At 35.8% G+C, this 13,145-nt stretch overlaps 1 protein-coding gene across 2 annotated transcripts in view; it reads right to left on the bottom strand.

The window, feature by feature from the left end:
• LOC144446482 (zinc metalloproteinase-disintegrin-like NaMP) overlaps window positions 1-13,145 on the bottom strand; it is a 64,704-nt gene that overhangs the window by 9,539 nt on the left and 42,020 nt on the right. The window contains exons 8-20 of one of the 2 annotated variants that reach the window (XM_078136251.1): window positions 12,741-12,812; window positions 12,065-12,234; window positions 11,566-11,650; window positions 10,601-10,746; window positions 9,435-9,606; window positions 8,303-8,473; window positions 7,918-8,035; window positions 7,416-7,521; window positions 6,737-6,932; window positions 6,419-6,496; window positions 5,807-5,921; window positions 2,576-2,653; window positions 312-447 (exon numbers count right to left, since the gene is read on the bottom strand). In XM_078136251.1, the coding sequence (XP_077992377.1) occupies window positions 312-447; window positions 2,576-2,653; window positions 5,807-5,921; window positions 6,419-6,496; window positions 6,737-6,932; window positions 7,416-7,521; window positions 7,918-8,035; window positions 8,303-8,473; window positions 9,435-9,606; window positions 10,601-10,746; window positions 11,566-11,650; window positions 12,065-12,234; window positions 12,741-12,812 (1,643 nt within the window). The remainder of the gene's footprint in view (window positions 1-311; window positions 448-2,575; window positions 2,654-5,806; window positions 5,922-6,418; window positions 6,497-6,736; window positions 6,933-7,415; window positions 7,522-7,917; window positions 8,036-8,302; window positions 8,474-9,434; window positions 9,607-10,600; window positions 10,747-11,565; window positions 11,651-12,064; window positions 12,235-12,740; window positions 12,813-13,145) is intronic. The other variant, XM_078136252.1, reaches the window with a different exon arrangement.

Raw genomic sequence — 13,145 nt, 5'->3', positions numbered from 1 at the left:
TGTATGTATGTATGTATGTATGTGTGTGTGTGTGTGTGTGTGTGTGTGTGTGTGTGTATGTATGTATGTATGTATATATTACGTATGTATGTACGTACGTACATATGTACGTATGTATGTATATGCACGCATGAGTAGTATGGGTATGTGTGTACACTTGTGTGTATATCTGTGTGTATATGCATGTTTATAGTGTAGGTATGTAAGTGTGTGTGTGTGTGTGTGTGTGTGTGTGTGTGTGTGTGTGTGTACATGTATGTGTATGAGTGAGTGTGTCTAAGCCATAAAATACAACATAATTTTCCACTTACTTGTATTTTTTGCTGAGCCACCAAGCCTTCATCTTATTGCGATGATAAAGCAGACAAATAGCAGTGACCAGAACACAAGGAATGACTACTAAACACATAACAATGATAACTATAACTGTACCACTGGAACCAGTATCTGTAAGGTAACCATATTATCCATACAGCAATCATTAATACTTGACTTGTAGAAGCCATTATGTGTACCAACAGTGTACAACCTGCGAAAAATAACTCTGTCAGTTTGCCATTTTCTACAAAGTGCGAATTGGGTACTTTTATGCACACTATGTCAATTTTGGGACCCTTACATACCTGTGTGTTTGCTTGCTTGTAGTAAGCAGGAATGAAAGCAAGGTTCATGTAAAGACATACAATGTGCAGGATGACAATTTATCAAACTATAAGCACCACATGAGCTGCAGATTCCATAACTCTGTTTACTGATAGAACGCTACATATTGAAACGATCAGGTTCAACTGTTACTGTTACATTATAACTTCCACAGATATAAACAAAGTGATAAAAGCATCACTTGAACCTTGCATCAGAGGCATACCAGCTGTTGTTTTTCTATCAGATGTTTTTCCCTGGTTCACTTCATTCCAGCAAACACACTGGTGTTTTTTTAAGCAGGTTGTATCATATTCGGTCACTATACATTTCTTCAATGTAAAAGCAAATGTGCCAACAACCTAATATCTTTATCTACACAAATGATTGATAAAAATATGAAGTCGAAGTCAGGAATGTACCAAAGGTGCAATGAAATCAACAGGTCAGCTTTCCATAGGTGACATAAGACATACACTATTAACTTGTTTACTAATGATAATATTGCCAAAACAAAGCAGGCTGTCTACTTTTCTATGACAAACCACAGATTGGCAGAACAGTTGCCTGCTGGGCACTCTCCTAACAAACTGCCATGTATTCAACAATTCTTGGTATACCTGTAATAGCATTTTAGTCAACCTAGTGCATCAAAATAGAACAAGATTATTGGAATAAAATTGCTAGATTTCAAAAGCTAATGACTGCATTCTATCCTACTTATTCTCATGCATACCAATAGAAATGCATGTGTAGTGAGTGAAGCAGACAGAAGTCATGGTGTTAACCAAGACATCAAATTATATAATTTATAATTACATTATGATGTGCCTAGCTGATAAAATTCTATTTCAGGTAACAAATAATTCTACAAGGCTTTGAAAAATGTTAAAAATAGGAAGGTTAGCGGAAAAGTGCTTTGCGTTAAATGACTGGCTATCAGAACACTCTTCTCTACCAATATTAAGATGTTAGAGTGTATTTATGGAAGACTGCAGTGAGACAATTGAAAGTCAGTAGGCAAAGATGCAAATGACGCCCTCTAGTGATACAGTGGAGTACAGGAATGTGAAGCTAGTACTTGTAACTATCCTGAATCAACCAATTCTGGTTATTCAAAAACAAACAAAAGATTTTAATTGTTTGGCCACTTGGGGCACTGTCTAGAGTTTGCTTGAAAGGTGGGTTTGGTTCTGTGAGTGTCTTCTCCAACAGTTTGACAACATTTACTGTAATTCATGGCCAATACAAACAGTTCTGTCTTCTTTGTTTTCAATGATGTGATTTTTAGAAATTGACAAAGCTCAATTTTTTAAAAACTTCTTCACATACTACCATACTGCTGGCACCCATGTTGAATATTATTTTAACCGTCATTTTTCTACATCTGGAGTGGCATCACATTAAAATGGCTACAAAAGTAGGAAGCCGCAATATGGCATATCCAATGTACGCATTGTATGATGTGACGCACACAGTGCAATGTCCATTACTGCTATATCACTAGAGGGCACTATTTACCAAAAATAAGACATTAATTGTGAGAATTATGGTGCACAAAGCTGACTTAATTGGCAGGTTACTGCTTCCTCTGAAAATCGTTTTTCCACCTGTACATTTACATTCGATATGTCTTATTTCTAGAGAGTACTTGAGTACTGTGTCTCAAGTCAAGCAAGTAAAGCAGAAGAAGTAATTTGTCAGCAGTAGATTTCAGATACTCTGCACTCAAAGCAAAGCCTGAAGGAACATACATGCCATAGTTTTGACGGAGAGAGTCAACATGCTCTGACTCTGCAGACACTGCTTTGAACGGCAGTATTAAAGTCCACACACATATGGGCTGCCTTCCCCCTCATATGTTTGATGTCCCTGCCTACCCTGACTGTCAAGTTAATGAGGGGGGAGGGGCACTTTTTAGAGGGTGTGTTACCTGGATAAAGTCTAGGTTTCGATCTAAGAGTGGTTTGATCATGGCCATGAGTTGTAATGACACTTGGTACAGTTAGTGCTGTAAAGTTGAAAACAGAAAACAAAATACTGTCAGGGAATCATGCTAACAGGGCAATCTGATTAAAATCTGTAGGGAACACAGAGGTGGAATACAGCTCGATTTCTTCATTTACCTCTATGTTCTTCATTTACTGTTGTTTGTTTTTTGATTTTGTTGTTCTGTGAGTGAGCACCTCTTGTTATGTCTCACGCAATATAGCATAGGAGTTCACGTTCAACTCTCAAGTGTTGAGTAACCTACTCTACTCACAAGAACGCGTCTTTATGTTGAAAACTTACAAGTACAGTATCTTAGAATACACTGTTTGAACATTGTGTAGATAACGATATTATTGTCCTTGTTTTGGTGGGTCTGTTTGTTTTCATCATCAATCCTGAAGTGTTAACTGTACAGCGGATTTACGGCAGATTTAGTTTGGCTACATGTAAGCACAAGATTTGAATGTCAATTCCTATGGTATTGGGTCAGATGTAGGAAGCAGACACTCATTCTCAGAACAACAAAATAAAAAACAAACAACAATAAAAGGACATAGAAGTAAATAAAGAAATCAAACCAAATTCACCACATCAGATTTTAATCAGATTGGCTAACAAGGGTAATGGAAAGAAGTGGTGATCAATATGAGAAAAAAAATGGGAAAAAAACAAAAAATACAGCTGTGTAAAAATACCAGCCCAAAACATACCACAAGACAAAAAGACTCACAAACAGGAAAAAAGTTATAAGACTAGAGTAGAGTTTGGTGTATCGGTTGAATCAAAAGTATTTGTGGACACTGCAAATGAAAAAAAAAGGAGCAAAGGAAAAATACACAAATGTTCAAAACGAAACAATTTTGAAAATTACAAAAAGGAAAGTGTTCAAAGAGCGAAAATAAAACATTCATTCTTTCATGCTATGTAATCAGAAGATAATCACAATAATTTACTACAAACAAAATTGTCAGAATATGAACTGATGTTGTATTTGTTCATTTCACATTCAATTCAATTACATGCAGAAATAAAAACGAACATCAGGCACAATCACAAAGCACAAAGAAACAATTAATGTCTTGAGTATTCTACGATGAAATGTGAGTGCCATCAACCAAGTGAAAAGTTGAAGTCTCTACATCGCCATTATTATATTATTGGACTACTTTCATAAACTTGTTTTTGTAATTCTACTCATTACAGAAACTGGGTTATTCACCATCTTGCTTTCAGGGAAATAGTCAATCCAATATTTTTCCCACGGAGTTTATAACACTGTGTTTGGTGGCCATTTTGAAACTAGCACTGTGACCAGAAAGTTGCACTTCTTGATTTTACATACAACTGAGAATGGTTTGGAGTTTTCTTGCCCAAGCTTACGGCAAAAGTTTATAATTGTATTATATTTGATGTAAGAGTTATATCTATGATGCACATACTACAAGTAGTCTTTTACTCATTGTTGAGTTTATGCAAATTATATGGTAATATTTAAGGAGCTGAACACACTACCATTGGTCAACTATGCATGAAAAGAACAACACAGAACAGTAACACAATGCTTAATGAAATGAAACTTTGTGTTATTTGCTTTGAGGAGGGCTTTGAGGAGGGAGTGTCATCGCCAAGGGAACAAATATACAACAGTGTCCAGTTGTGCATGTGGTGGATATTAAATACAACTCAGCTTCAATTTAGGGGGTTTACTCCTAGTCTATTATCAGCTTCAAGTTAGGGGGTTTACTCCTAGTCTATTATCAGCTTCAAGTTAGGGGGTTTACTCCTAGTCTATTATCAGTTTCAAGTTAGGGGGTTTACTACTAGTCTATTATCAGCTTCAAGTTAGGGGGTTTACTCCTAGTCTATTATCATCTTCAAGTTAGGGGGTTTACTCCTAGTCTATTATCAGTTTCAAGTTAGGGGGTTTATTCCTAGTCTACTAGTATTATCAGCTTCAAGTTAGGGGGTTTACTCCTAGTCTATTATCAGCTTCAAGTTAGGGGGGTTTACTCCTAGTCTGAACTCCACAGCATTAACTACTAATGTGTATGTTGTACAATCTGTCAACTGTACTGCATTCTTGCTGCATCAAGATATCTTGCAATCAGTTTGTGTAATTTTAGTGTGATTCTAAATTTGTGTGATGAACAGCTTTGGAATCTAAACAACAATGTATCTTCAAGTATATGAGATTTCTTAAATTTCTCTGTAGGGCAAACCATTGTTTAATACTACCAACATATTTGGTTATAAGCACATAGGATTAAAGTATTCACACTGCAACCTCTATCCTACCAGGTCCCTAATTATACAGCTGGGTTGACTGAGGCACAGTCATGGCTCAAATCTTGCCCAAGGACTTTAGTCATTCAGAAACAATTGGCAGTAACAGAGCTCAAACCTGCAACCTGCAGATTCCAAGTCATCATGACTCCACTTCATACAGTTCTTTGCTTACAAACTTAGGTTTAAGTAACTTCTGTGCACAAGCTTCACACACCTGTGTGCATGCTAAATAAGGATAGCAACACAGTCATATGTTGGACAAGCTATATCACAAACAGGCTTTGATTGAGTACAGAGTTCTTGTGTCTCTATAGCTGTAAACAACATTAGAAACTGTTACTCATCACATCTGAGTACCCTTGCATATCGCCATTTGTTAGTCTTCTTGTGATCGTTATAGCATGGTAGCAATACCAAAGAAGAACTACAAAACACACACAGATGCTGAAATTTATATTCTCATCTATAAATGAAGATTAAGTTACCGTCAAGAGATTAATCTTTAAAGGCTAATGTTGGATTAGGATTAAAATTGAAAAAATGTTGTCAGGCAAAATTATCGGGGGGAAAAAAGAATTATCGAAAAATTGGTCCTCAGCACAAGAATATAACTCTTTTAACTCTTTACGGCTTCACTGCTAAAATGATACTAATCCAACCCCGATGTGATTTACAAACTCTGGATCAGCAGATATTGACTAGCTGAAACATAGAAACTCCAGTCAGGTAACTAAATCTTCATTTAAGAAATTCTTTTTTATAGACAAGAAGACTTTCTTGATAGACTTATGCAGTACAAAGAATATCGGTGTTATAGGTTTCAGTTGAAGTATTGGGTTAATCACAAACTCATAGGTATACTGGGAACTAGCAGGGTGGTTCTTACCTTCAACTGGAGGTCTGATTGGTCCACTGTCTTTACTACCACCAAAACCAGGTGTATTGCAATATGGTGGTGCCCAGTTTTTGTCACAGTGACAGTGGTTATTGCTGTTACACACCTGTTAATGAGATTATCATTGTTTCTTACATTAGCTTGTTTTCATTTGATCACTGACTCAATAATGTAATGTGATATTTATTCACTATGATTAGTTTACATGCATATGAAGCAAAAGGCAAACATTATAAAACAATCTGTTTCCAAACATACTGTAGTTCTAGGGTATGGTCAGGTCCACTAAACTACTCCTAAGTATAGGGTGGACATAGTCCCTGTGTGTGCCAAGTAGGGAGGGGTGATGGGCATACTTCCTGTGCGTGCCAAGTACTTGCAATAGGGTGGGGCAGTGGACATAGTCCTTGTGTATGCCAAGTTCTTGCAGTAGGGAGAGGAAGTGGCCACACTCCCTGCATAGAGGAAGTCTATTCTTCTTGAACTGCAATGACCCATTTTCAGATCTTGACAGGTTACAAAATATCACGGATCTGCTAGAATATACAAGTGTCTAGCTAATTAACATTACTGGGAAGGAAGGAAACTATTAGCAAGTCTTACCCCATTGTTGGAACAATTGTATGCACAATTCTTGATACCAATTTCATCAAATGATTTACATTCATAGTCATAGCACATCTGTGACAAAGACAATAAAATGTGTAAATATAAATAAACACACAGACAGAAACAGACACAGACAGACAATCAGAATGTCATAACATCCTTTGCAATTCATTTATCGACGTTAAAGTATTAAATTTGAACTCATCTCACACTAGTATTTGATCATTTGACAGTATCGATCTCCTTGAAAAGACACAAACACTTGTAGAAAGTTAGGTATATCTGAAACCTAGTACGATGTTTAATACTTACCATTTTCTCTCCACATTTTGTGCCTGACAGAACCAAACCAGGATCAGGTACATCACTTCCTAGATCTACCGATGCTGCTTTACATTCATGAGGTTGGCCATCCACATATACAAAACTAACACGTGTTAATGACAGAGCACCCTTGACAGGGTAATCAGTGCCTTTCTCACACATTAGTCTTCCACACATTACATCCCTGTAACCAAAACCAAACAATATGTTTCACAATAACATATAATATGTAGTCCTAGCTGTTCTATAGAAAAGATGCTGAATTCAGCTATCAAAGGCAACATAATATACCAGTGGTTATTTGGATTGATGTATTTGCACTGCAGTACAATACTACCACAGAAACCCCATGATGCATAAGTGCACGTGTGATATACTCAGGCTATTTCCACAAGTGCTTGCAGTGTTCTCTATGGTCATACATTCATTAGCATTGCAAATGAAAGTGCAGCAGAAAACACCACAAGCAAGAGAGCAAATACCCCCGAGTACCCACACCAAGACTCACACGGCATGGGGTTCTGTTATTACTACATTTTTATATCCACCCCTCATTGTACATTGAGTGGTGAATATCGAACTACCATGAAAATGATTTTTTTTGGACCATGATTTAGCAGTTCCTGTATATTTTTTCATAACTTCTACTTGTAGTAAATGTACTTACTCAAGAGCACAAGGAATAAAGACACCCTCAACTTCTCCACAGTTGCCTAACTGATCTCCTCTTTTGTTAGTGTCTTCATAACAATAATCAATAGAACTTGCACCATCTGTAGAACAAATATATCAAAATCATTATTACACACCATTAACGTATAGATGTATACTCGGTGACTATAAACCACCCTTATTGGTGTTGAGGGTGACAGCTTACTTTCTCCCAATAGTTGATTACACAGTCTATCATGAGTTACAAAAGTACCATAGTAACAGTTGGCATGACAACTTACCTTCTCCCACAGTTAATTACACTGTCTCGTCTGTCATGGGTCACACAAGTACCTTCTCACAATAATTCATTACACTGTTTGTCATGAGTTATGCAAGCACCATGATCACAGTTGTCGTGACAATTTACCTTCTCACCATAGTTCATAACACTAGTTCATTACACAGTCTGTCCAAGTCACACATGCACCATGGTAACAGTTGTCATGACAACTTACCTTCTCCCCATAGTTCATTACACTGTCTGTCATGAGTCACACAAGCACCATAGTAACAGTAAGCATCTTTTGTTTTGGCACACAGCTCACCATTTTGTCTGTACACATTCCCTGGACACTAAAACAAATTGAATACCATGAAAAATGGATTATAACCGAGTTTGATGAATGTGCTAAATTGACAACATATACATTTCTTAATTCAAATCATTGACACTCAGAAGGAGACACTCTCGTTTTTGTCTTCTACCAGTAACCTTCAAGGAAGTCCACACACCACTTCATGACAAATCATTGTCAATGAGTGTATACTACATTGGCTGTAAATTAAAGTTAACTCTTCATTTTCATTTTCGTCGGATGTTGAAACCTGAAATATACATACCTCTGGTGAAATTCCCATGCAATACTCTGGTAAGTCACATTCATTGACAACATCTCTACAAACAGTGCCAGCTTCTTTTAATTGGCAGTCCTCACAGCATTCACCCTCAGCACATGTAGCATTTAGTTGTAAAGTACAGTTGTGGGCATTGCAACATACATTCTCACAATCCTACAATGCAAGAAGATCCAAAGAGATTCATCAATAACAAAGAAGGCTTGGTTGGCCGATGTGTGAGGGCGCCCTTCACGGCATACCTTACAGACGAGCTACCATACTGATCAGGTTTTAGTATTACAGTATCTCTCCAGATATACTAGTCTCGCTGCCAGACTAATGAATATCATCCCTTATCTTTTTATGTATGTCGAGCGGCTCAGCTGTGAGTAGAGAGGGCCTTGTCCCAACAAGTCCCTCTCTTCTCGTGTCTGAGCCGCTCAGCATACAAAGCTTAGGGACGATAGTCAGGAGTCTGGCAGTGAGACTACTGATATACCTCCATTGATTTCAGAGAGGAGAAAATATAACAAAACCTACATAATCACTTACAACAACAATAGTACGGTAAAATGGTTTAAACCCCAATGTCTGAATCCCATCTTCTTGAATTATTACTACCTTATCAGTGGAAAAATACAGATTAGAGAGGATTGTTTTTTTTGTTCAGGACCAATTTTTCTATCACTCTGTCACACAACTGTTTTGTCATCCAATAATCCTAATCTACAATTGACCTTTGAACTCATTTTTTTTCACATTAAGAATAAACTCTGCTTCATATATATCATCATGAAGCAATCTCACTGTCATTTCATTTTTCACACATAATTACATGGTGAAAACAGCCTCACTTCTCCACACCTGAAAATGTTGTTATCTTAACTGAATCAGAGGAGCTCAGAAGTAGCCAATACATTTTTTAGATTACTTTATACAAACATCCTTTATGCAGGGTCCAACGTAGAAATAAAAGTCATATCAAACTCCTAGCTATCTCTTCAAGTTCTGGCCTCCTCACAAAGTGTGCATTCTCTGTAGTTCCACTAGTTGGATCAATCTCTGATTTTTCTACAAACTCACACTATTTTTTTTGATGTTGATGATCATTATTACGTTTACATTTATTACTCACCTCTGGTTTACCACAATCACATTCCTCACCAGACTCTGTAAAGCCATTTCCACAAATTGGTCCTCCATAAATAATTGATGGATAATCAAATAAACATGCCCCTAAACCTTTTTCCAATGCTTCTGTTAAATCGTCATGGCTACATGATGACCAAACAGTTGGCGGAATAGATCTAAAATCAAAACACATAGATAGAAACATAGTCAGTTACGTTTAGAGTTTGTTACTTTGTGCTGTATCTATTTGTTATGTTATGTTATGTTATATTATGTTATATTATGTTATGTTATGTTATGTTGTGTTGTGTTGTGTTATGTTGTGTTATGGTATTTTATGTTATGGTATATTATATTATGTTATGTTACAGCCTTCTTTGGATACATCAACATTAACAATTTATGTTGCATTTATGGTATGTTAACAATTTATGTTGCATTTATGTTAACAATTTATGTTGCATTTATGTTAACAGATTATGTTGCATTGTGTTACTATGTTATGTAACATTCTCATACTATGTTATTTAAATTGTTAAGTTAGTTACTTCATGTTATATTATTTTGTTACTTTACATAATTTACATTATGTTATGTTATGTTATGTTCTGTCATGCTTTCGGAGATGTCACCTATATGACATCTCAGTGCTTTTAATGTATGCATCAAACATTTTATTGGCAATAAGGGATGCATACAAAGCACGTCTCTGAATTGGAATATTTTAATTGCACCATGTCTACACTTTACCATGGCAACCCCTTTTTGTGAAAATCCCAACAGAATCTTTCCTCTAGATACAACAACTATTTTCTCATGTATTACCATGACAACCATTTTCATGGATTATTCAACAATAAAAAGGCAAGGATGCAATCCTAGGTTTTCATATTAGTGCTATCTTTAACGTATCAGTGGATCTATTAGAATTAGAATGTACAATCAGTCTTCTGTTCAGGTCAGGATCTTCCCGACCAACTTTTTCTGTAGTGCTGTCAGACAATTATTTTTTAAATGCAAATTTTAACCAGAATCTAAACTAGGTTTTTACATGCATGGTAACTACTACTTCAGACTACTACAGCTACATCTGTTTGTTTTTCTTAAAGTTACTATGATTACTGTATAATGTCTCATGATTTAAATACAGATTATTAACTTCATACTAACCCACTAGCTGCCTCCATTATACAGCCTTCCCTAGGTGGTGCAGTGCACACACAGTTCCTGTCATCAGAGTCATGTACCAAACCTATATTGTGTCCAATTTCATGGGTCATAGTGGAGGCCACATCAGCGGGATGTAAACCATGGTCCTAATGGCAAACGTATTTATATAGGAATTGTTAACAATGGCAAAGTTCACAGTTTAACAGGAAATAGCAATACATAATTTTAACGATGGATGTCATCGTAAGTTATACATGAGTATTTACTCTGCTTGTACATGAGAGGCATATAGCGGAGACAATTAGATGTTATTCCCCCAAATTTTTTTTTGTTCAGCCAAAGAAAATACAAGTAACCTATGGGGACATTGTCTCTACAAGCCGCTAGATGAATAGTGACAACCCTTAGGTCACAAGTATTTGCCGGCTGAATAAAGAAAAGTATTGGAGAATAACATAATTAATAACGTAACATAATAAATATGACGTATACTTTACATCTCTGCATCTCCTGAAGTTACATGTTGCAAACACTGCAGTCATGAGGCTTTCAAAACTACAATATATTTACGCCATCACACAACTTTTAATTCCATTTTCAGACTTTCATTTGAAGTTGGTTAAATTGACATCACATGTGATAAGATGCCAACAAGAAAGTTTCACTCTTAAACATGTTGCACTAAGGTTACACCCTCGGTTTGCAAGCATCACAACCATCATTATAAAGTAGGCTTTCAAAATTACAAATTACTTTACATCATAACACAGCTTTCCATTCCCAGTGTTCCTTTCCTTCATAAATTAATTCACATATGACAACAGTCAGACACTTTCAGAATTAAATGTTTACTTTAGTTTGACAAGAAAGATGTAATAGGGGTGAAAATCCTGGTCTAATTTTGTAAACTTTGTACTGTGTCTCTGTTTGTCAGATAATGATGGCACTATTGTTGCCTTCCTTACCTCGTTGACACCAGCTGACCTCTCTGAGGAACACATGCCTCCCAGTGAGGCCATACCAACCGTACTGCCTTCAAATGTGCGTCCTCTGTAATCATACAAATAAACAGAAACGTTAGATAACTGATTAGTTTATCTAATAAAGTACCTGTCAGCTTTCACTGTTCTTTCACTAAGTAGTGAAATCACAGACATTTTCGAGTTAAGAATCTTAACTAGGTATTACATGTAAAAGGTACAAGAACTCTGCATAACAAACACTGCAAGCATTTGTGTATAAAAAGAACAATATTGAACAATTCTTCTTCTTCTGTATATAGTTTGTATGATTAGAAAGTACTTCAGAGGCAACTTTATATGCAGATAAAATTCATGTTGTGTTAGGACACACACTTTGAGTACATCGCATCTATTTTATATTTTAAAAATTTACATTACCAGTAACTATAATATGAAATGTCAAATATTGAACTCTTTTCACAAAATAAAATAATAAACTTACGTTAAAAGTTGTGCATTATCGTTGTAAAACGATGGAAGTAAATCATCTTTTCTCCACGTTTGGAAGTTATCCATGGTAGTCATTGGATTGGAACTGACTTCTATCATATCACCGTTGGACCATACCTCTAGACCTATTAGAGCTACACGTACATTTAACGGTCTGTAGTACTAAAAAGTAACAAAAGATATAAACCAGTTAGTGAGTATAGCAAAGGTATAACACACAATCTCAGCAAGTGATAATAATATTAACTTGTACACCTCTCCTAGACTTTCATTCTGCTAAAATCTTGTGAGAAAAGTCTGGCAGTCTTAATACCTGTATTTCCAAAACAGTACTGGTACAGTAACATAATACATGCAATTTTTATATTCTATCTAAAAATACAATATTACAGTTACACTGAGAAAAAGTGTCATCAAAATATTTCCTGTTTGGATTTCACCATGAATGTGACCATGAGTGAATCTCAAAGTTCAAATTATTAGGTTTATGGTCATACAAGTGAACAGAGTTCTTGATTTTGGTACCAGTTGTCTGAAAAGTGTCTCTATATTAATTCTGAATATCTTTTGAAGTTTTTGAAGCACTGTATCCTAAACTGTGGTGACCAGACAAAAGTTGTCAAGAAACCTTTCAAGTTCTTTCAAGAATAAAAAGTGTGTAGACTTACTGTGTCTATTAGGTTGGCTATTTCTTTTGTCCTCTTTCGTACACTGTCAATATTACCAAGCATGAAATTGTACTGAAAAAGAAATACATTGAGAACACAGGTTAACTGCTGAGTTTGAAAAGTGTCACAAGATACAGCCATATCACAGAAGGAAGTCTATCTCCAATCAGTGTAAACTAGTTTTACTTCATATTCATAAATTGATAACCGTTTGTCTGTATATTTAAGTAGGTCAATTTTTTGTGGTTTTTTGTGTTTGTGTGTTTGTTTGTTTCTGTCCACCTATATATATATAATGTATTTTGTAAATCCTTTATGATTTTTTTCTATTCTGTCAATCTTGCAATACATTCAATTTGATCAGCAGCCCCAGTAATTAGTAATTCCTAAGATTGTAAAAGGGGA

This window comes from Glandiceps talaboti, chromosome 15 (genome assembly GCF_964340395.1).
Source record: "Glandiceps talaboti chromosome 15, keGlaTala1.1, whole genome shotgun sequence".
Taxonomy (NCBI): Eukaryota; Metazoa; Hemichordata; class Enteropneusta; family Spengelidae; genus Glandiceps; species Glandiceps talaboti.
The sequence above is the reverse complement of the archived record's forward strand: the minus strand, read 5'-3'. Positions and strand labels throughout refer to the sequence as shown.